We start from the raw sequence: 20,948 nt of genomic DNA, 5'->3' as shown, positions 1-20,948 counted from the left end.
AGGGGGTCCCCAGCTAAATGATAGTTTGGAAACCAAATGGACCCTTATGGGTCTGCAACTCTGAGAGTGTACAAATGGAACCGAAATTAACATTGATTTTACAATATAATTGGGGGGTCCCAGAGATAGAAATGCCATTAAATCGGGGGTCCGTAGACTATAATGCATGTCCAAACTGGGGGGTCGTTTTTATAATTAAACGGCTTGAGAATCACTGCTAGAGCCATAACATTATTCTCTTGTGGGGGTCCCTCCCTGGCATATCTTTTTCAAATGGGGGTCCGAATTAGTGTCAATTTGGGGGTCCTTGATGTGAACAAGTTTGGGAACCAACTGCACTATACAAAGCAAACATGAATAGCCAAAATACTGTACAACAAACCGTTGCATTGATTGATTGAAGTATGCAGTTTGCAGAATTACAGTACATTTCAAGCACAACTCGATACAAAGACTGTTAACTGTGAGTGGACGACACCATAAAGCATTACACTTGTTTACAAGAGGGTCCACCTACCACCTTGTTCAATTCATCGAAACATTTAGAGACGTACACAGATACACTTCTATTTAGTCAAAGAACAGAACAGGAATTCATCATAAAGGAGGTAAAAAGCACTAAAAAGTAAACGTACCTCGTCGTTGTCTGCATACAGAAACAACTCTAAAGGAAATGAGTCCAATTCAAACCGTGTCCACAACAACGCAGTCGCACACAAACCAAACGGTAATGGTATTATAGTCCGTCAACCAATACTAATGATTTAATATAGACATTTAAATTAAATCTGAAGAACAACAACAAACTGTCCGCGTCGCCCGCAGCCCGCTTCTGCTCTTTAAAGCGACAGTGTCACCACTAACTGTGTCCCCCTTAGACCCCTACACACTGGTTTTGGTTCCGGCCTCAAACGTAAATTAAATAATACCCTTAAATAATTATTTGAATTAAATAAACCACATTTGTTTTGGTTATTTCCTATGTGATTTATTTCATGGACTTTGTTTTGTTAACACCGTAACGTGGCGGGATTAGGAAGAGTATTAGTTTAGTTTGTCCCTGGGTAGGCTACTACTACTGCTTTAGTGTGCTAGGGCTTACCTTAGGGGTTGGCGCCCCCTTGTGGCCCCTTGGAGAATTTCAAGAAGTAAAAAAAAAAAAAAAAAAAAACTTTTTAAAGATCCCAGATATAAATGGCGTAGCCTACAGTAGTAGTAGCCTAATGCATGTCAAACTGGGCATCCTTCAAATTAAAATGAGAATCACTGCTAGAGCCCTGGCATGATATTCAAGGGCTTTCGGCACTTACACACACACACACACACACACACACACACACACACACACACACACACACACACACACACACACACACACACACACACGAGTGGTCAGCCCCACAACCTGGATTACATCAACTCACATGTTTACGTATCTCTGAGGCGGTACGATCAATCAACAGCACTCCCAACTTACTTGAGCTCATGCACACTCATGCACCCTCTTGGGCCTCCATCATAATGGACATGTTTAAGGTAGTGAAAAATGGCGTGCTATAGTATGCCGTACGATATGGGCTATAGCCCATGGTCCAAAATGAAGAACGAGGATAAAAAAAATATTCAAAAATGAAAAAAAACAATGGGCTATAACTATTTCATAGAAAATATCTAGTTAATGAATAATATTTAAATTAATAGTTGATTTAAATATAAACACGATTTATTTAAAAATATAGTCTGACATTAATAAATTATCATTACCGAAACAGACGTTCTCTCTACCGCAACATACTTAAAGGTATAGCGGTGTATGAGAATGGGTGTTGCGGAGGATGAGACACAAAGGGCTCCCCCGGGGGAGCCGTCAGACCACTTCCATTCACCCACTACGTACAGGTCATTCAGTCCAATCCAGGTCCAGATCATGTTGGGGGGACTGGGCATCGTTCCCGATCAGGGTCAGGAGAAAGTCGTGCTGCTCTCCACTGTGGACGGACGCCAGGTGGGCATCTTGAGACTGGCAGATCTTCTCTGCGTCGTTCCAGGTCAGGCGTGTAGGTATGAACTTGTAGCAGCGAGCGTTAAAGCTGAACCAGGACATTGGACAGTTCCCTTGATCCACCTTCACCTCGGCCAAGGGGCTGGAGTGCACGGAGCCTACATGCACACATGCACGCACGCATGGACACGCACACACAAAATATCATTGTCGAAAATAGCAGATTAAAGTCCCAACAGCCGGTCTACGCCAGGTAAATGGTCCCTGCTAATTTTGTGTATCATAGAGCGTCGCAGTCCCGCCTCCCTTTCATGACGACGCCAGGCCCAGTCCCGCCCCCTTTCATGACGACGCCAGGCCCAGGAAATAATTCCCAATGCATTTTTCCCCATAGACATTTCAAAATGTTTTTATTTAAAGACCTCGAGTTGTGACAAATAATGACAATGAACAGAATATCTTGGACCAAATAATTACGAAGAAGAAAAACAAGAAAAAAAAGTGTGCCATTTTCTTCTTTCTAATTATTTGAGAGACATGACTCATTCATCCAGGGGAGACATGACTCATTCATCCAAGCACAGCACTTTCTATCAAGGGAACAAATGTCTATTAAACAAATATGATGGTTGTACAGGGAGGTTTGACACCCCACATCCCTATGAACCCATTCTGGGCGGGAACCCATTATGGTGTTAGCATCATGTTATGCTTTAGCTATTGAAAAATAGCAGATCTACAAGCTCATAGCGCGCCACCGAGTGGCGCGCTACGAGCTTGTAGGTCTGCTATTTTTGAAAAATCGAAGAGCGACTGACATAGAAAACATTTTTTAGAATCTGATCTCAGGTCAGAATGGAAAACTGTCAGGATGTAGAAGACATTTTTAGAATCTGATCTCAGGTCAGAATGGGTTAACATCTATTGGCACATCAGAACCAGTGCAGTCGATTCAAATCCCATTGACATAATATGGGATTTGCAGGCTGTGACATCACAAACAGCAGGAAAATCAGAGCACTTTGTTTGAGCCAGAAAACGCCAGACCAAAGAACATCTACTGAATATTAACCCATTCTGACCTGAGATCAGATTCATACGAGGTTTCCACTGGACACACACTGGTCTGATTAAACCCATTCTGACCCGAGATCAGATTCTAAAAATTTCAGTCGTTCTTCGATTCTTCAAAAAATAGCAGACCTACAAGCTCGTAGCGCGCCACTCTGTGGCGCGCTATGAGCTTGTAGATCTGCTATTTTTATGAGCGCGCTATGAGCTTGTAGATCTGCTATTTTTAAATAGCTAAAGCATAACATGATGCCAACACCAAAACGGGTTCCCGTACAGAATGGGTTAAAAGTTCAGTTTTTTTGGGTGCAATTGAGCTCAGAAAACCTAGTAAAAAAAAAATCACACCCTTGTGAAGTGAGGAGCGCACCCTGGGGACCCCCACACAGACATACAGACACAGAGACGGACATACAGACACAGAGACATGATCAGGCATACAGACATACACAGGGACAGACATACAGACACAGGGACAGACATACAGACACAGGGACAGACATACAGACAGGCATACAGACACAGGGACAGACACAGGAGTGGAGGCAAAGCTAAAAAAACCCCAGTCACAATCCCTTTAAGAAAAATCACGTTCAATATGCCCATTGCCGTTCGTTATCCTCCTCCTCAGGGCCGGATTATGCCACTATGTGCAGCTGCACAGGGGCATGTGGCAAGGGGGGGAAAAAAATCGATCTGCAAATCTGATCACAAAAGCTAAAATCTGCACAGTTTAGGCTACATCCAAAAGCATGTCACTCTCTCGGTTCTGCACTGCTGTACTGAAGAAGTATCTGTTGAGGGCAGGCAAATATGCTTTTTGTAAGCGATTTCGTCATTCTGGGCTTGTGTTGTCTGTAACGTCGCTTGGGCTTGTTTTTCCATACCTGGTTGCTGGTTTCTCTCTCAAAATCTGGCGCGTGTGTGTGTGATTGTGTGTACTACACGTGGTGACGCGCAACTTTGTTTACTGTGTGGGTGTCATGGCGGAGCCCATATCGTGTATGCATCGTTGTCCTGGTGCCCACATATCCCTAGTGCCCAGATGGTTTTGGTGCCCTGAAAATGCCCAGAAATGGCCCGAAAATGCAAAAAAGATAATAATAATAATCCGAGAGTCACATTTCTGAAATGCATTTTACTGGTCAAAAAAAGAAAACCAATGTAATTTATTGCAATGGTTGCCAGTTGTATTCCATGGAATACAACTGGTAACCGTTGCAATAAATTACTGCAGTGAAGTTGTACCATTTGCCTATACCTTATTGTGTTCCATGTGTTCGGGGTTGGTCGTGTCCGCGTTATGGGGGGTGTGGGGGGGCATTAAAGATGATCTGCACAGAGGCATTCATGGGGGTTAATCTGGCCCTGCTCCTCCTCCTCAGTATCATCAGGATTCGACTCATAATAACAATCAAATTCTCTGTCACTGTCAACATAATAAGCATCGTTATCAGTGTCATAAAAATGTGAATCTTCATCATCGGAAGAATCAGCAGAGCTTTCATTGGAAGAATCATCAGAGCTTTCATCATCGTCATCAGCCACGGGTACGTGATCCTTCCTCAGCCTGAGAGTGACACAGTGGAATGCACCACCAGCACCAGACTCCATGCTCTCCCACCTTTTGGTCTCCTCACAGTAGCGCGCCATTCTCTTCACATTTCTGCATGAAATGAGACCAGACGGAAATTCTTCGCGATCCACGCCTCCTAGAATGTAGATCTGTCCGTCCACCACAGCCAGGCTATGCGCGTAGCGTAGCTCTTGAGCGTGACCTTGTAAGGCGTCATAACACATGGTCCAACGGTTGGTCTCTGGGTTGAAGCACGCCATGAAGCAAGCATGGTCTAGAAACACCTCAGGTGTGGGAGACCGACCTGCAGTGAAGTTGAAGTGAGTCTATTACTTTACTTATGGCAGTGGTTCCCCGACTTGTTCATGTCAAGGACCCCTAAATCGACATATATCAGCCTGTGGACCCCCGTTGGAAGAGATATGCCAGGGAGACGCCCATAAGAGAAGATTTGTTACGGCTCTAGCAGTGATTCTCAACATGTTTAATTTCAATTGTACAATTGTGTTTTAATTGTGCAGTGTTATTTTTATTGTGTTGTGTTCTATGTATGTCATGGACCCCAGGAAGTTACTTCTGGACCCCAGGAAGTTACTTCTGGACCCCAGGAAGAGTGGAAAGAATCTACAGATCCTACATTACTAAATGTATGGTCAGGGACCACATGGAACACCTCCACGGACCACCAGTGGTCCACGGACCACCTATTGAAAACCCCTGTCATAGAGTAATACAAGGATAGAGACCGAACCGAAACGATTACAACTATTTGGAGTTTTATTTGATGTTGCTTTGCTTTACTTGGATTTGAACCCATACAGGGCCCTTTTGGTGTTTTTTGCATTTATACTTTAGCAAGCTATGGAATAATAGCAAATTTACAAGCTGAGCTTGCAGGTCTGCTATTTTTGAAAAAATCGTTAAAATGTGGCGTAAATATTTGAATATATATTCTTTCAGAGCGAACATTTTTTTAACTCAAATCTTTGCTTCTGGGGGTCCACGGCCAATTACAGATAATTCTGGGGGTCCTTTACATGAAAAAGGAAATGGGTTTTTCAGAAAACATTTGGTAGAATGGATCTCGGGTCTAAATGTGTTAAGAACAGGTACGATACCTGTAACATAGATCTATAAGACCAGGTATGTTACCTGTAACATAGATCTTTCCATTCAGAACACAAGCAGCTGACGGATCACTATGCATTGGAAGGGACCCAGATGGAGTGACCTTTTTCCACACAGATTTTTCAGGGTCGTACTTGGAGACCTGGACTGGATCACGACCTAGGGTCCAGGAGAGAGAGAGAGAGAGAGAGAAAGAGAGAGAGAGAGAGAGACACACACACACACACACACATATAGTCATACTGGTACTCATAGGTAGGCGGACACATAGGTGAACCAACACATAGGTGAACACGGACATTACTGTTCCTTGGAGTGGTTGCACCACTCAAAAACACTATAGATTTCACTGTGTAGTTTATGAATTTAACACATTGATAAAGTTCCCTGCTGCGTTGCAAATTGCTGCGGATGACAGCGCAGTGAGAGGGCAAACTAAGGCAGAAGGCAAATTTATTATGCAAGAATGATGCCCGTTCGCATCGAGTCTACCGAAGTAAAGACGTGAACGGGACCTTAATTAACCCGTCCGTACCAATAAAATAGAGCCATCTTCCTAGTGCGACCACAAGCGGAGACGAGACGAGCGCTTCGGCACGACAAGCCTCGGGCACGGCATCCTTCAGGAGCTTCCAGGTGTTGTTTTGGGGGTCGTAGCGCTCCATGGAGGCTTTACTCTCCTCACTCCCAGAGCCCCCCACGGCAAACACACATCCATCCAGCTCCACCAGGCCTGGGTGGGGTTGGGCAGAGAGAAAAACACACAAAGAAAAGATCATTAGAACTAGGGATACACACACACTCCCGATTTTTCCGATCCGATCGGATCCCGATACCACAGTTTGTGTTGGCAGAGGGCATTTTTCATGGGAACCGCACAACCCACTTAGCAGCACTGCTCATCCCACAAATGATGATTATCTTATTATTTTTGCCTATGATATATAACCAGAACAGGGACTCCAGGGTTAACGTGGTTGAACTGAGTGACAGTCTTACTGAAGCCATAGCGGGCCGTCTTCATGGGAGCCGTCTTCAGCCATGACTTATGGTGAACGTCGTAGCGCCACACCTCCTTACTGGCCAAACGATCCTTAATGGCCAAACCTTCAAGATATCCTCCGGCCAAATACAGAGTGGAGCCTGGTGGGAGAAGAGCAGAATTAAAACCATTGTTAAAAGAAATAAAGAGTGTAATATGCTTTAATACACAAGTTGAAATGTCTTCACGTATCTTCTATGTTCTCCATCTTCTATGTTATTGTGAGTATATGCATTTTGCATCCCAAAACGCAGTTTATAGTTAAAGGGACAGTTCACCCTTTTTGCAAAAAAAATATATGTTAATGACGTTTAGAAGCTTTAGATCACTTTCCTGGGGGAATTTATGTGTGTAATATGTGGTTTTAGATATTTTAGATTGTAGCAGTGAGCCTGTTGTCTCTGATGTCATGGACACTGGTCTCACTAGTACCTTCCTGGACTACAATTCCCATAATTCTTTGGTGCACTGCTCCTCCTTGTGGATATAGGGGGGAGAGCTGTCTTACTGAGACAACATGTAGTCCAGGAAGGAAGTGAGCCCAGTGTCCATGACATCAGAGACAACAGGCTCACTGCTACAATCTAAAATATCTAAAACCACATAAAGACCCCCAGGAAAGTGTTCTAAAGCTTCTAAACGTCATTAACATATATTTATTTGCAAAAAGGGTGAAGTGTCCCTTTAAGGGACGCAATAAAACAACGACCTCTGCATCCACGGGATGCACTACTGTACGACTGTACTGTTTTTTATTATAGTTTATTTTGCTAGCTTTAGTTATAATAATACTTTCTTCTTCCGTTTTCTACATGAATATAGCTACATTATAACCATATAAAATGAAATGGGAGTTAAATGCTGCAATTTATAAAAATGGCAAAATATGACTCCTAACGTGGTTGAAGTGGGCCTCATAAAATGTCCCTGGGACTCATTTCTGAAAGACCATCCCTGCATCCTGGGACTCATTACATTGAAAACCTATTTACATCACTGTGGTACACTTATAAAAGGCGAGACTTTTACAGAACTTCACCAAGATAGTTGTAACATAAGCTGTGGGCTATACAGTAGTATACCAACCTCACCACTGGCTGCACTATAGCTAATATTATTGTAGTAAAAAGAAAAAAAGAAAACAACACCCTGCCTGTGAGCTATCAGTAATTACAGTAGTCAAACTAGAACTGCACTCTTTCGAGTGCCTACTTGCTTGTTGCACCATAAATGGCCTACTAGTGCGCAAGCAGAGCGCAAGTACTGTCGACCGCTACAAACTGTCAAAGCTTCTCTGTGAAGGAACGTTTGAAATGTTGAATTATTACTGGTTTAACTGTTTGTTACCTACCTACTTTATGCATGTAAAAAAGTAGTATTATGAAGTATGGTACCAGTTTCTATCTATAAAATAAATACAGTTTTATTGATTTAGAATTATTCTGGATCCCTTTTTAGTTTCTCAAAGAAGAAAAAAATCATCGATATCCGATGGAAAAAAAGGTATATAAACTGAAATAAGTCGATCAGTGTCGGGTGGATTAAAGGAAATGCCTCTATGTATATGTATATGTCATTTGTAAGTTGATTAGCAGTATACTGTGGTTACTTTGCTCCACTTTTGATGCGTATGCACGTCCCAGCATATGATGTCAGGGTATAACTGGTATAACTAGCTCTCAATGAACTAGTCATTACGTCATTTGCTGGGACGGTGCATACGCATTGTTTGCTGGGACGGTGCATACACATTGTTTGCTAGGACGGTGCATACACATTGTTTGCTGGGACGGTGCATACACATTGTTTGCTGGGACGGTGCATACGCATTGTTTGCTGCGACGGTGCATACACATTGTTTGCTGGGACGGTGCATACGCATTGTTTGCTGGGACGGTGCATACGCATCGAATATCGTCCTGGGCGCACTCTGCTTGCGCAAGTAATAACCCCGTTCCCAGTATCCCTCAACAGGGATAGGTGTAGGTTTCCCAGTTGTTAGGTGTATGTTTACCTGGTGTCCTAGTTTCTTTTATACGTTTCTTTCTTCTTTGCACTCCATTAAGTGACTATTTACACTGTTAGTTAGTTGACAAGGTTGCGTGACATTGTCAGATTTTGAACTTGTAATTACAGCTATGGATAAGAGAGTCTTCTAATCTGAATGCTTCAATTGTACCCTTCAGGACATCATCCAAATGTAATTCTGGTGCAACAATTCAGAGTAGGATCCAGTCCTCTGATGGTAATCCTCACCTGACGCGACCACAGCATACTCATGTGCTTTAAAGGGCAGATATCCTAGAGTCTTCCTGTTGTTCTTCAGGGGATCCAGGCTCTCCACTTTGTGAAAACCACCTTTGTTACACTTTGCTCCCACCGTCACTATCACTGCAACAATCAGGAGAGAAGGACAAGGTGAGACAGAGTAGATTGGTTTTAACATAAATGTGTTCAGCAGGGTACCTGTGGGCCTGTGGGGTCGTGCTGTGTTACATTAGGGTACCTGTGGGCCTGTGGGGTCGTGCTGTGTTACATTAGGGTACCTGTGGGCCTTCGGGGGTGTGCTGTTACGGTAGGGCACCTGTGGTGGCGTGCTGTGTTACGGTAGGGTACCTGTGGGGGCGTGCTGTGTTACAGTAGGGTACCTGTGGGCCTGCGGGGGCGTGCTGTGTTACAGTAGGGTACCTGTGGGCCTGCGGGGGCGTGCTGTGTTACAGTAGGGTATACTATTTTCTTGTATTTCATTATTTCCTTTAATGCATTTATGTTTAATATTGGTGTTCAGCTTTCCATGCTTATATATAACTGTTTTTGCAGTTGGTAAAGAGCGCCCCCTAAAGTTTGTTTTAATGTTTTATGAAGCGCAGCTAAGGAGCATAATTGGCGTGGTTATGCAACATGAGGAAAGAGTGAATTCAGACGCTAGTTTGACACGTGGAACACACATGGTGTTTTTTGATGTCCCCTCTTATTTTTTGGAATCTAAATCACTAAACTCTTAAAATCTTATTCTTCATCATCGTTGCCTCGTGGAGTCTGTGAGTACTGTGGTGACAGTTTCTGCATATCATGGAAATCTTGTGTGTGAGAGAGAGACACAGAGAGAGAGAGAGAGAGAGAGAGAGGGAGGGAGGGGGGGTGTCTTAACTTCACAGCTCTGCCGATGGCTAGAGCAAATTGAGCAATGAGTGAGGGAGAGAGAGAGAGGGGTGTGTCTTGGTACTTCACACAGCTCAAGTAGCGAGAGACCTGCATTCCACAAATTCTTGATACTTGATACCCAACAGCTGGAGCAATTAAGGCACTTGGGAAGGGAGGGGAGGCGCTCCTTCCCCCCCTCCCTTCTCTAGCTGCTGCTCGCCTCAGAGCACTGGCTCAGAGGTAGTGTTAAATCAGGTTTTAGAAAGCAACTCGCGGGCCGCAGAAGCGACGTCGCGGGCCGCATGCGGCCCGCGGATCGCCAGTTTTACATCCCTGTCCTAGAGTCTTCCTGTTGTTCTTCAGGGGATCCAGGCTCTCCACTTTGTGAAAACCACCTTTGTTACACTTTGCTCCCACCGTCACTATCACTGCAACCAGCAGGAGAAGAAGGACAAGGTGAGACACTGCAACAAGCAGGAGAGAAGGACAAGGTGAGACAGGAGAAGAAGGACAAGGTGAGACAGGAGAGAAGGACAAGGTGAGACACTTCAACAAGCAGGAGAGAAGGACAAGGTGAGACAGGAGAGAAGGACAAGGTGAGACACTTCAACAAGCAGGAGAAGGACAAGGTGAGACAGAGTAGATTGGTTTTAACATGAATGTCTTCAGCAGGGTACCTGTGGGTACCTGTGGGCCTGCGGAGGCGTGCTGTGTTACATTAGGTTACCTGTGGGCCTTCGGGGTGTGCTGTTACAGTAGGGCACCTGTGGGGGCGTGCTGTGTTACGGTAGGGTACCTGTGGGGGCGTGCTGTGTTGCAGTAGGGTACCTGTGGGCCTGCGGGGGCGTGCTGTGTTACGGTAGGGTACCTGTGGGACTGCGGGGGTGTGCTGTGTTACAGTAGGGTACCTGTGGGTCTACGGGGGCGTGCTGTGTTACGGTAGGGTACCTGTGGGGGCGTGCTGTGTTGCAGTAGGGTACCTGTGGGTCTACGGGGGCGTGCTGTGTTACGGTAGGGTACCTGTGGGACTGCGGGGGTGTGCTGTGTTACAGTAGGGTACCTGTGGGTCTACAGGGGCGTGCTGTGTTACAGTAGGGTACCTGTGGGGCCGTGCTGTGTTACGGTAGGGTACCTGTGGGCCTGCGGGGGCGTGCTGTGTTACGGTAGGGTCTCTCCTTCTTGGCCTCAGAGATGAACCTCTGGCAGCCCTTGTGTTCTTTCACCACATCCAGAGTAGATTCCAGACACAGAACCACAGTGGGAAGGTAGGAGGGACTGACGAGAGGAAGACGGATGTGCTCTAGTACCTTAAAAATTAAAATAAAGTGGAACGCCGATTATTTATTAGTTCAACTGGACATTGGGTAAAACAACAATTATTCAATTGATTGTTATAAGACACAAAATATTGTGTCTTCTGCGTACAGAAAATGTGTTCTCGTACAGAATCTCAGTCCGGGACGTATGTGCCAGACTTTGAGTGACGTCTGCGCCTGGATTAATGGCTAAGTTCGTAACAATAAATCAAAGGTAAAAAAAAAAAAAACAATGTTCCAAGACGGGCGCCGTCTAAGTAATCAAAATAACAATAACAATAAAATAAATAAATAATTAATAATATCAATAAGTAGTAGAGTAACAGGGGGCACGGTGGCACAGTCGGTAGGGCTGTCGCCTCACAGCTAGAAGGTCCTGGGTTCGATTCCCGCTGGGAACGCTGTGGGCGTGTCCTCTCCTCCGCGTCATCAGTGCCCATAACCGAGGTGGGGTTGGCAAAAGGGCCTTTCTGTGTGGAGTTTGCATGTTCTCCCCGTGTCCCCTAGGGTAGGTACTCTCACAAAAAAAGTAATGCAGTAATCCTGGTCTCTAAACTACCTCCCCCTGGCCAGCCGGGGCACCTGAAAGGACCTTCCTGTTACCACGCGCTACGTCCGTCCGGGGAAATTCCCCCCTGTCAGGTGAAAAGAAGCAGCTTGGACTCCTCATGCATAGAAGGGAGCATGAGGTCAGTCCGCTGCCCCCCCAGGTTGGCAGAGGAAGTATAGCGCCCAGGATTACATTAGATAATTGACACTGGGTGAAAAGAAATGGGATAAAAATGATAGAAAAAAAGTAGTAGTAGTAGTAGCAGTAGTAGTATCAATATCATATAGGTCCAGGATGTGAGAATAAGAAAAGACTGACCTTTCCAAAGCTGTGCCTGCAGGTAGCAGGACACTTGTCGAACCACATCATAGCAGCCTCAAACACCATGTCCTCCTTGGGAACATTCAGGTGATCACTGGAGAGGATCTCTGTCAGTCTCTCCACAGAGAGGGAGAGAAACTCTGGCTGTTGGTAGAAGAAAACACAGGTAGGTTAATATCTAAAAGATGAACTGACTCTGGGACCTGTTGGTAGAAGAAAACACAGGTAGGTTAATATCTAAAAGATGAAGTGACTCTGGGACCTGTTGGTAGAAGAAAACACAGGTAGGTTAATATCTAAAAGATGAACTGACTCTGGGACCTGTTGGTAGAAGAAAACACAGGTAGGTTAATATCTAAAAGATGAACTGACTCTGGGACCTGTTGGTAGAAGAAAACACAGGTAGGTTAATATCTAAAAGATGAACTGACTCTGGGACCTGTTGGTAGAAGAAAACACAGGTAGGTTAATATCTAAAAGATGAACTGACTCTGGGACCTGTTGGTAGAAGAAAACACAGGTGGGTTAATATCTAAAAGATGAACTGACTCTGGGACCTGTTGGTAGAAGAAAACACAGGTAGGTTAATATCTAAAAGATGAACTGACTCTGGGACCTGTTGGTAGAAGAAAACACAGTAGGTTAATATCTAAAAGATGAACTGACTCTGGCTGTTGGTAGAAGAAAACACAGGTGGGTTAATATCTAAAAGATGAACTGACTCTGGCTGTTGGTAGAAGAAAACACAGGTGGGTTAATATCTAAAAGATGAACTGACTCTGGGACCTGTTGGTAGAAGAAAACACAGTAGGTTAATATCTAAAAGATGAACTGACTCTGGGACCTGTTGGTAGAAGAAAACACAGGTAGGTTAATATCTAAAAGATGAAGTGACTCTGGGACCTGTTGGTAGAAGAAAACACAGGTAGGTTAATATCTAAAAGATGAACTGACTCTGGGACCTTTCCTCCTCTGAAGTGCTCACAGTCAGTGTTGTTTTTGGCAGCAAATTTAGATTTTTAGTTTTAGTCATTAGTCTCTTGAATAGTTTTAATTTAGTTTTAGTCACATTTTAGTCACCTGGAATGTTTTAGTGTTAAGTCTAGTTTTAGTCGACAAAATATCATATGATTTTAGTCGACTAAATCTACAGTTGATATAGTCGAACAAAATGTATGTTCGTGGGCCTTGATGCCGTTGTGAGACTGCAACGTGAGCTGTGAGCTTGTAGATCGTCTATTTTCAGCATGCAACCAATTATTGTAAGATGACTTATACTGGATCTTTTGTCCACTAGTGCCTTCCTATTTTAGTCTAGTTTTTAATTGTCAGTATATTTAGTCATAGTTTTAGTCATCATAGCTTAGTTTTCATTTACTTTTAGTCAGTGGAAAAAGGTAGCCGACGGACATTTTTTGTCTTAGTTTAAGTCTACAAAATCAACACTGGTCACAGTTGACATGACTGATGTTTCTACCCAGGTCTAGGTCAGTTACTGGTGACACCTTGGAGAAATGGTAATAAAACTAAAAAAAGTCATGAGTGAAAAAGCCAACAAACAAAACAACTTGGTAAATGTATGATGCCTCAATAGAGCACTGAAGCCTGGCGTCAATATCGGTAGAGGGCGCAAATCCACAGGTCCATGTACTTTTTATTTGCATTGTAATCCCCATAGGGGGATTTTAGATCCTCTCATATAAGAACTGTGTTTGAAAAATAAACATGTCACCCCGGCCGTTTCACTCATATGGATATGAAGAATCAACTGACTGAGAGAAAACGCTAATGTTACTGCTGCTGAATTAGTTACATTTTCGCTAGAAACAGACTATCATAATGAGTGTCATAAACCTCCCTGACAATAACGCAGAGACAGCTTGTATACTTTTGGACCACAATGCTTATAGAGCGTCGCAGTCCAGCCCCCTACCAGGGCCCAGAAAATGTCGTACAATGCCAACTCTTGTGGCGACAAATCATGACAACAAACACAATCTTTTGGCAGAACAAAGAATTAGAAAGAAGAAAAAAACAGCAGGTTACAACAATTTTTGTTGTTTTTCTTCTTTGTAATTATTTGTTTGGTCCAAAATATTTATTGTCACAACTCCAGTTGGCTTTGTCCGCGACGTAACCGTCTTTAAATAAATACTTTTTGAAATGTCTATGAGGAAAAATGCATTGGGAATCATTTCCTGGGCCTGGCGTTGTCATGAAAGGGGGCGGGACTGCGACGCACGATATTAAGATCACCCCATGCTATTCTCCATAGAGAGATTACTTCCGTGAACCAGGGGAATCGAGGGGACGAGCGACTGGCATCAGGACTTCGGCGCTCTATGACTGACCTGTCGGTAGAGAACACAGAAGTGTTCCAGAATGTAGTCCATGCTGTGTTTCTTCAACGTGCCACAGGAGTGGTCCTCAGAGAAGCAGAACATCTCTACACAGTTCTTCCTGTCGATGTGACGCTTCATGAAGTCACCGCAGGCGTTTCCAACGGCCGTGATGTCCCACAGGTTGGCTGCTGCCAGCAGGGCCTAGAGTAGACCAAACATGTGTTTATTAACCCATTTAGACCTGAGAACAGATTCTACAAATGTTTTCTAAATCCTGAGTTTTCTGAAAAACCCATGTTTCTATGTCAGTGGTTCTCAAACATTTTCATGTGAAGGAAATGTAATTGGCCGCCGACCCCCATCTGAATATATGTCCTTCCAGGGACCTCATCCAGCAGAAACAAAGATTTGAGTTAAAAATGTTCGCTCTGAAAGAATATATATTCAAAGGTTTGCGCGACATTTTCACGATTTAAAATAAATAGCAGATCTATACAAGCTCGTAGCGCGGCACTCGGTGCCGCGCTAAGAGCTTGTAGATCTGCTATTTTTCAATAGCTAAAGCATGACAATGCTTAAAACACCAAAAGGGGGTTCCCGCCCAGAATGGGAAGTAAGCACGCACGTAGGACAAATGAATAAGGTTCATGATGACGATGATGATAATGCAGTACCTGCACATTCGCTGTGGAGATGGACACCTTTGCAGTGTAGGCGTAGTTCACCAACATACCAACAATCTCAGGTTCCACGCCACTGAGGGACACCCGGTCCTGTGTGGACTCCATCATGCCAGATGTAAACATGGCCTGTGCAGGGTGAAAAGGTGATGTTTTCAGGGTTTAGGCCTTTCTCATTTAAATTGCGTCAACAATGAATACATTAGATATAGCATGTTAGGTTCACTTTATAGTATAGTATAGTATAGTATAGTATAGTATAGGATAGTATAGTATAGTATAGTATAGTATAGTATAGTATAGTATAGTATAGTATAGTATAGTATACATAGCTTATATGTATAGTTTAATAGATACTCCACTGTTACGTTCTTAGCTTACGCATGTTTCATAACTACTTTTTATGTATGTGATGTATGCCATGCTTTTTGTTATTGCTCAATGTAAATCGCTCTGGATTAAGAGCGTCTGCTAAATGCCTAAATTGTAAATGAAGTGAATGCCACGGTCAAATTTAGCAAATGTGTGAAATTACCTCAAAGTATGAGCAAAAGGAGGCCAGTACGTATCGATGGCAGGGGAACTCCTGTCCCTCACAGCACAGAATCACATCACACAACAAGGCCCTCTCTACGTCCTTCGGCCTTTGCTTGGGTCTCGGTCTCTGGGTGTTGGGGGAGGCAAAGGGACTTCGTAACGCAGCCATGCGGATAGGCTGCCTCCGTCCTCCACCTGCCTTCACCACCCCCCGCACAACTCTATCAGCCTCTGGAACTCCCTCCTTGATCCCCGACGTGTGTGTTGAGCCTGGAGTACGGCGCAGCCTGTTGAGGCCCTTTAACACCTTCTGGGGATGGACAGAGTCCTCAAACATCTCAGCCTCCTGTGAGGAGGTGCTGGACTCCTGAAATGCAACGACAGCATCCCAGAGGGAGATTTATAAATCATAAAAATTACAACTATTCACCTGTGATTGTTAATGTTGATCTGTTAACGGCTTTTTAAAACTGCCCTTGCGTACCACCATGTTGAAATGCCATTTTCCCTTGTATAGAGGGTATGCGCGTGACATCGTACCTGGAAGTTACGCGGGAACGCCCACTGAGTGGCAAAAAAAAACTAATTTCTGGCCTTGACAGCCCATTCATCCAAACAGAAAAGTCCTGTCTGATTGCATTAAACAATGTTAAACTCACCAACATTGCAGCTGTACGAAAAGCTTGAATTATCCTCTTTCTATCTGCAAAGTTTTTGTTTCATAAAAATCCACCATAGAAACGTTATGAGCTACTTTCTGCCAAGAAATACGCTTCCAAACTCCAACACTCCAACACTCCATGCTGCTCAATGTTTTGCCTCTCAGTCTAAATGAGGGGCATATCAGGTGTCCTGATGGGGAAATCATTCATGTGCATACTCTCTATATTAGTCAGTCAGTGACAACTTAATGGAAATATTAAACACATTGGTTTCCTATTGCTATCGTCAAGATAAGATTGTTGGTTTTCCAGCTAGCATGTTGACCTGTCTGGGTCCGGGTGAGTTTCTCCAACATTCTAAAACGAGTGGTCCTCCTCAGAAAAGCAGTAAATCCCTACACAGCTACTCACATCCATGCGACGCTTCAGGAAGTCACTGCAGGCATTTCCAACAGCCGTGACGCCCAACATGCTTGATGCTGCCAGCAGGGCCTAGAGTAGACCAAATAAACAACAATATCTGTCATGCATCACCAATGTTATGTAGAGCAGGGCTTCTCAACCCGTGGGTCACAACCTTAGAGTATATATGAATAGAGACAGAACCCAGAGGAAACCCTGAGGCGAAATGGACATAGTGGCCGAATTTGGTATTGCAGCGTGGGCCCAAACACATGAACGCGCTGGTCCGTTGACTATCATTCTGCACGTTCACGACGGCAGCACGTTCGTGCGCGTTCGTGCACGTACAAAGGCCGCGCGTTCATGTGTTTGGGCCCAATCCATCCCAGAATGCACTCTGTTACAACCCGGAAGGAGGAGTGAAATCACCTCATGCGCTTTTGAGCAACTTAATGCAAGTGGATGGAAGGAGAACTTGGATGCCATCTCTATTCATATAGAGATGGGGGGGGGGGGTCGCCAAATAATTTTGGGGGGTCCCCAAATTATTATTATTTTTGCAACTGAATGGCTGTTAAATGGAAATGCGTTTGCTAGTACACAGTGCACATAGAGAACATGCATAACCTTTCCTTAATGATTATATCTGCTTTCGGTATTCATTCATGATATATTTTGGAGGGGTCGCGAGATATGGCCAAAACATTTCCGGGGGGGGGTCCCCAGCCAAAAACGTTGAGAACCCCTGATGTAGAGGGGAGACAATGGAGACAATGAATAAAGGTTCATGATGATAATGCATTACCTGCACATTCGCAGTGGAGACGGACACCTTTGAAGTGTAGGCGTAGTTCACCAACACACCAATCATCTGAGGTTCCACTCCACTGATGGTCACCCTCTCCGGTGTGGACTCCCTCGTGGCAGATGTAAACATGGCCTGTGCAGGGTGAAAAGGGGAATGGTTTGCCTGTAGTGTTCAGGGTTCATTAGGCCTATCTTATTTACATTGTGTCAGCAATATTAATTAGACATATATAGCATGTTAGGTTCATGTGAAGCAGTGTCGTTTTCGTCGACTAAAACTAAGACGAAGAATGTTCGTCGACTACCTTTTTTCACTGACTAAATAAAAACTAAATAAAAAACGAATCTATGATGACTAAAACTAAGACTCAATATATTGACAATTTCGTCAACAAAAAAAGAACTAGACTAAACTGTTAGGGAGGAACTAGTGTACAAGAGAACCACTTTTATGCTGCCGTAGTCTGCCATTACGACGACATCAGGTCCTGTCAAAACTAAAATATTTTAGTCGACTAAAATCGTATGACATTTAGTCAACTAAAACTGGACTAACACTAGAACATTCCAGGTGATTAAAATGTGACTAAAGCTAAGTGAAAACTATTCAAGAGTCAAAAACAACACTTGATGTGAAGCCACGGTAGAATTGAAATATCATTCCCTAAACAGCAGGTGAGTGTGTGCTTGTCTTACCTCAAAGTGTGAGCTGAAGCAGGCCAGTACGTATCGATGGCAGGGGAACTCCTGTCCCTCGCAGCACAGAATCACATCACACAACAAGGCACCGTTGAGCCGCAGCCTGTTCAGGCCCGCTAAGACCTTCTGGGGATGGCCGGAGTCCTTAAACATCTCAGTCTCCTAGTGAGGACGGTGGTACACTGGTGGTGCCGGACTACTGAGATGCAACGACAACATCCCAGAGGGAGATTTAATAATCAATAGACAAATTACAACTATTCACCGGTGATTGTGAATAATGTTGTTGATGTGTTAATGTGGCTTTAAAACAACTGCCCTTGTGTACCATGATGTGAAATGCCATTATTTCCATGAGTCTGAGGAAGATGGAGGTTTTGATATGTTATAGTTACATAGTAGCGGTACATGTAAATGCACTAATGCAGTGATGTAAATCGGCTTTCAATGTAATGAGTCTCAGGATGCAGGGATGGTCTTTTAGAAATGAGTCCCAGGGACATTTGATGAGTCCCACTTCAACCACTTTAGGAGTCATATTTTGCCATTTTTACAAATCGCAGCATTTAACTCCCATGTAGATAACAGAATAAGTAATGATTATTATTAACTAAAGCTAGCAAAATAAACTAGAATAAAAAACAGTACAGTAGTGCATCCCGTGGATGCAGAGGTTGTTGTTTTATTGCATCCTTTAACTATAAACTGTGTTTTGGGATGTAACATGCACCCTATTTTAATCTCTGCAGTAGTGTGCAAAAAGGGTGAAGTTTCCCTTTAACAGTATGCAGAATAGGTACATTTCAAAAGCTGTTAACTGTGGACGACGCCATAAAGCATTACACTTGTTTCCAATAGGGTCCACACATTCAGTTTTCAATTCATCAGAATTAAATGTATTGAATGTTTAAATCCAATCCAGGCTGAGCATATATCAGACCCCAACTGGTTCAAAAACTGGGGTCCGGGGACCCCCAGGGGTCTTTGAGGGAGTTCCAGGGGGTCCCCAGCTAAATGATAGTTTGGAAACCAAATGGACCCTTATGGGTCTGTAACTCTGAGAGACTGAGTGTACAAATGGAACCAAATGGACCCTTATGGGTCTGCAACTCTGAGCGTGTACAAATGGAACCAAATGGACCCTTATGGGTCTGCAAATCTGAGTGTACAAATGGAACCTAAATTAATATTGATTTTACAATATAAATTGGGGGTCCCAGAGATAGAAATGCCATTAAATGGGGGGGGGTCCGTAGACTATAATGCATGTCCAAACTGGGGGGTCCTTTTATAATTAAACGGCTTGAGAATCACTGCTAGAGCCATCTCAACTCAACTCAACTCAACTTTATTTATAAAGCACATTTAAAACAACCATAGCTGCCACAAAGTGCTGTACAGTACATAGGTAAAACAGTAAGTAAACGCATAGACTAAAAACACAGAATACAAAGACAACACACAAAACAAAACACAAAACAAGGGAAGGAGGGTGGGGGAGGCTAGTTCAGGAACAGAGGTCTCATGCTGTGTTAAAAGCCAAAGAATAAAAGCCATAACATTATTCTCTTGTGGGGGTCCCTCCCCGGCATATCTTTTTCAAATGGGGTCCGAATTAGTGTCAATTTGGGGGTCCTTGATGTGAACAAGTTTGGGAACCAACTGCACTATACAAAGCAAACATGAATAGCCACAACAAAATACTGTAGGCTACAACCGTTGCATTGATTGATTGAAGTAGGCTATGCATTAACAGTTTGCAGAATTACAGTAGCCTACATTTCAAGCACAACTCAATACAAAGACTGTTAACTGTGAGTGGACGACACCATAAAGCATTACACTTGTTTACAAGAGGGTCCACCACCTTGTTCAATTCATCAAAACATTTAGAGACGCGTATACACTTCTATTTAGTCAAAGAACAGAACAGGAATTCATCATAAAGGAGGTAAAAAGCATTAAAAAGTAAACATACCTCGTCGTTGTCTGAATACAGAAACAACTCTAAAGGAAATAGTCCAATTCAAACAGTGTCCACAACAACGCAGTCGCACACAAACCAAACGGTAATGGTATTATAGTCCGTCAACCAATACTAATGATTTAATATAGACGTTTAAATCAAAACTGAGAACAACAACAAAACTGCGTCGCCCGCTTCTGCTCTTCAAAGGGACAGTGTCACCACTAACTGTGTCCCCCTTATACCGCTACCTTACCCACTGCTTTTGGTTCCGGAATCCGGACACAAATTAAATAATAGGCTACTCTTAAATAATTATTTGAATTAAATAAACCACATTTGTTTTGGTTATTTCCTATGTGATTTATTTCATGGACTTTGTTTTGTTAGCACCGTAACGTGGCGGGATTGGGAAGAGTATTAGTTTAGTTTGTGACTGGTTTAGTGTGCTAGGGATAACCTTAGGGTTTGGCGCCCCCTTGTGGCCCCTGGGATAATTTTAAAAAGAAGGAGAAAAAAACTTTTTTAAGATCTCCGATATAAATGGCATCAGTACTTCAAATTAAAATGAGAATCACAGCTAGAGCCCTGGCATCATATTCAAGGGCTTTTGGCACTCAAATCAATCAACAGCACTCCCAACTTAAATGAGCTCACGCACACTCATGCACCCTCTTGGGCCTCCATCATAATGGACATGTTT

The 20,948-nt window shown here is 43.6% G+C and overlaps 1 protein-coding gene across 1 annotated transcript; it reads right to left on the bottom strand.

Moving 5' to 3' along the window:
- Positions 1-6,265: 6,265 nt before the first annotated feature.
- On the bottom strand, positions 6,266-20,368 carry LOC308323479 (kelch-like protein 24; the record flags this gene model as incomplete). The annotated part of the gene is made up of 13 exons (XM_080775207.1): positions 20,258-20,368; positions 18,277-18,478; positions 17,579-17,713; positions 16,783-16,863; positions 15,708-16,076; positions 15,167-15,301; positions 14,502-14,693; positions 12,148-12,294; positions 11,096-11,270; positions 10,293-10,427; positions 9,076-9,210; positions 6,777-6,920; positions 6,266-6,510 (listed from the first exon to the last, which is right to left on the bottom strand). Exons 2-13 carry the CDS (start codon positions 18,430-18,432, stop codon positions 6,266-6,268), a joined length of 2,049 nt encoding a protein of 682 aa, XP_080631333.1. The 5' UTR covers positions 18,433-18,478; positions 20,258-20,368.
- Positions 20,369-20,948: the final 580 nt, after the last annotated feature.

This window comes from Protomyctophum bolini (genome assembly GCF_963924005.1).
Source record: "Protomyctophum bolini genome assembly, chromosome: 11".
Taxonomy (NCBI): Eukaryota; Metazoa; Chordata; class Actinopteri; order Myctophiformes; family Myctophidae; genus Protomyctophum; species Protomyctophum bolini.
The sequence above is the reverse complement of the archived record's forward strand: the minus strand, read 5'-3'. Positions and strand labels throughout refer to the sequence as shown.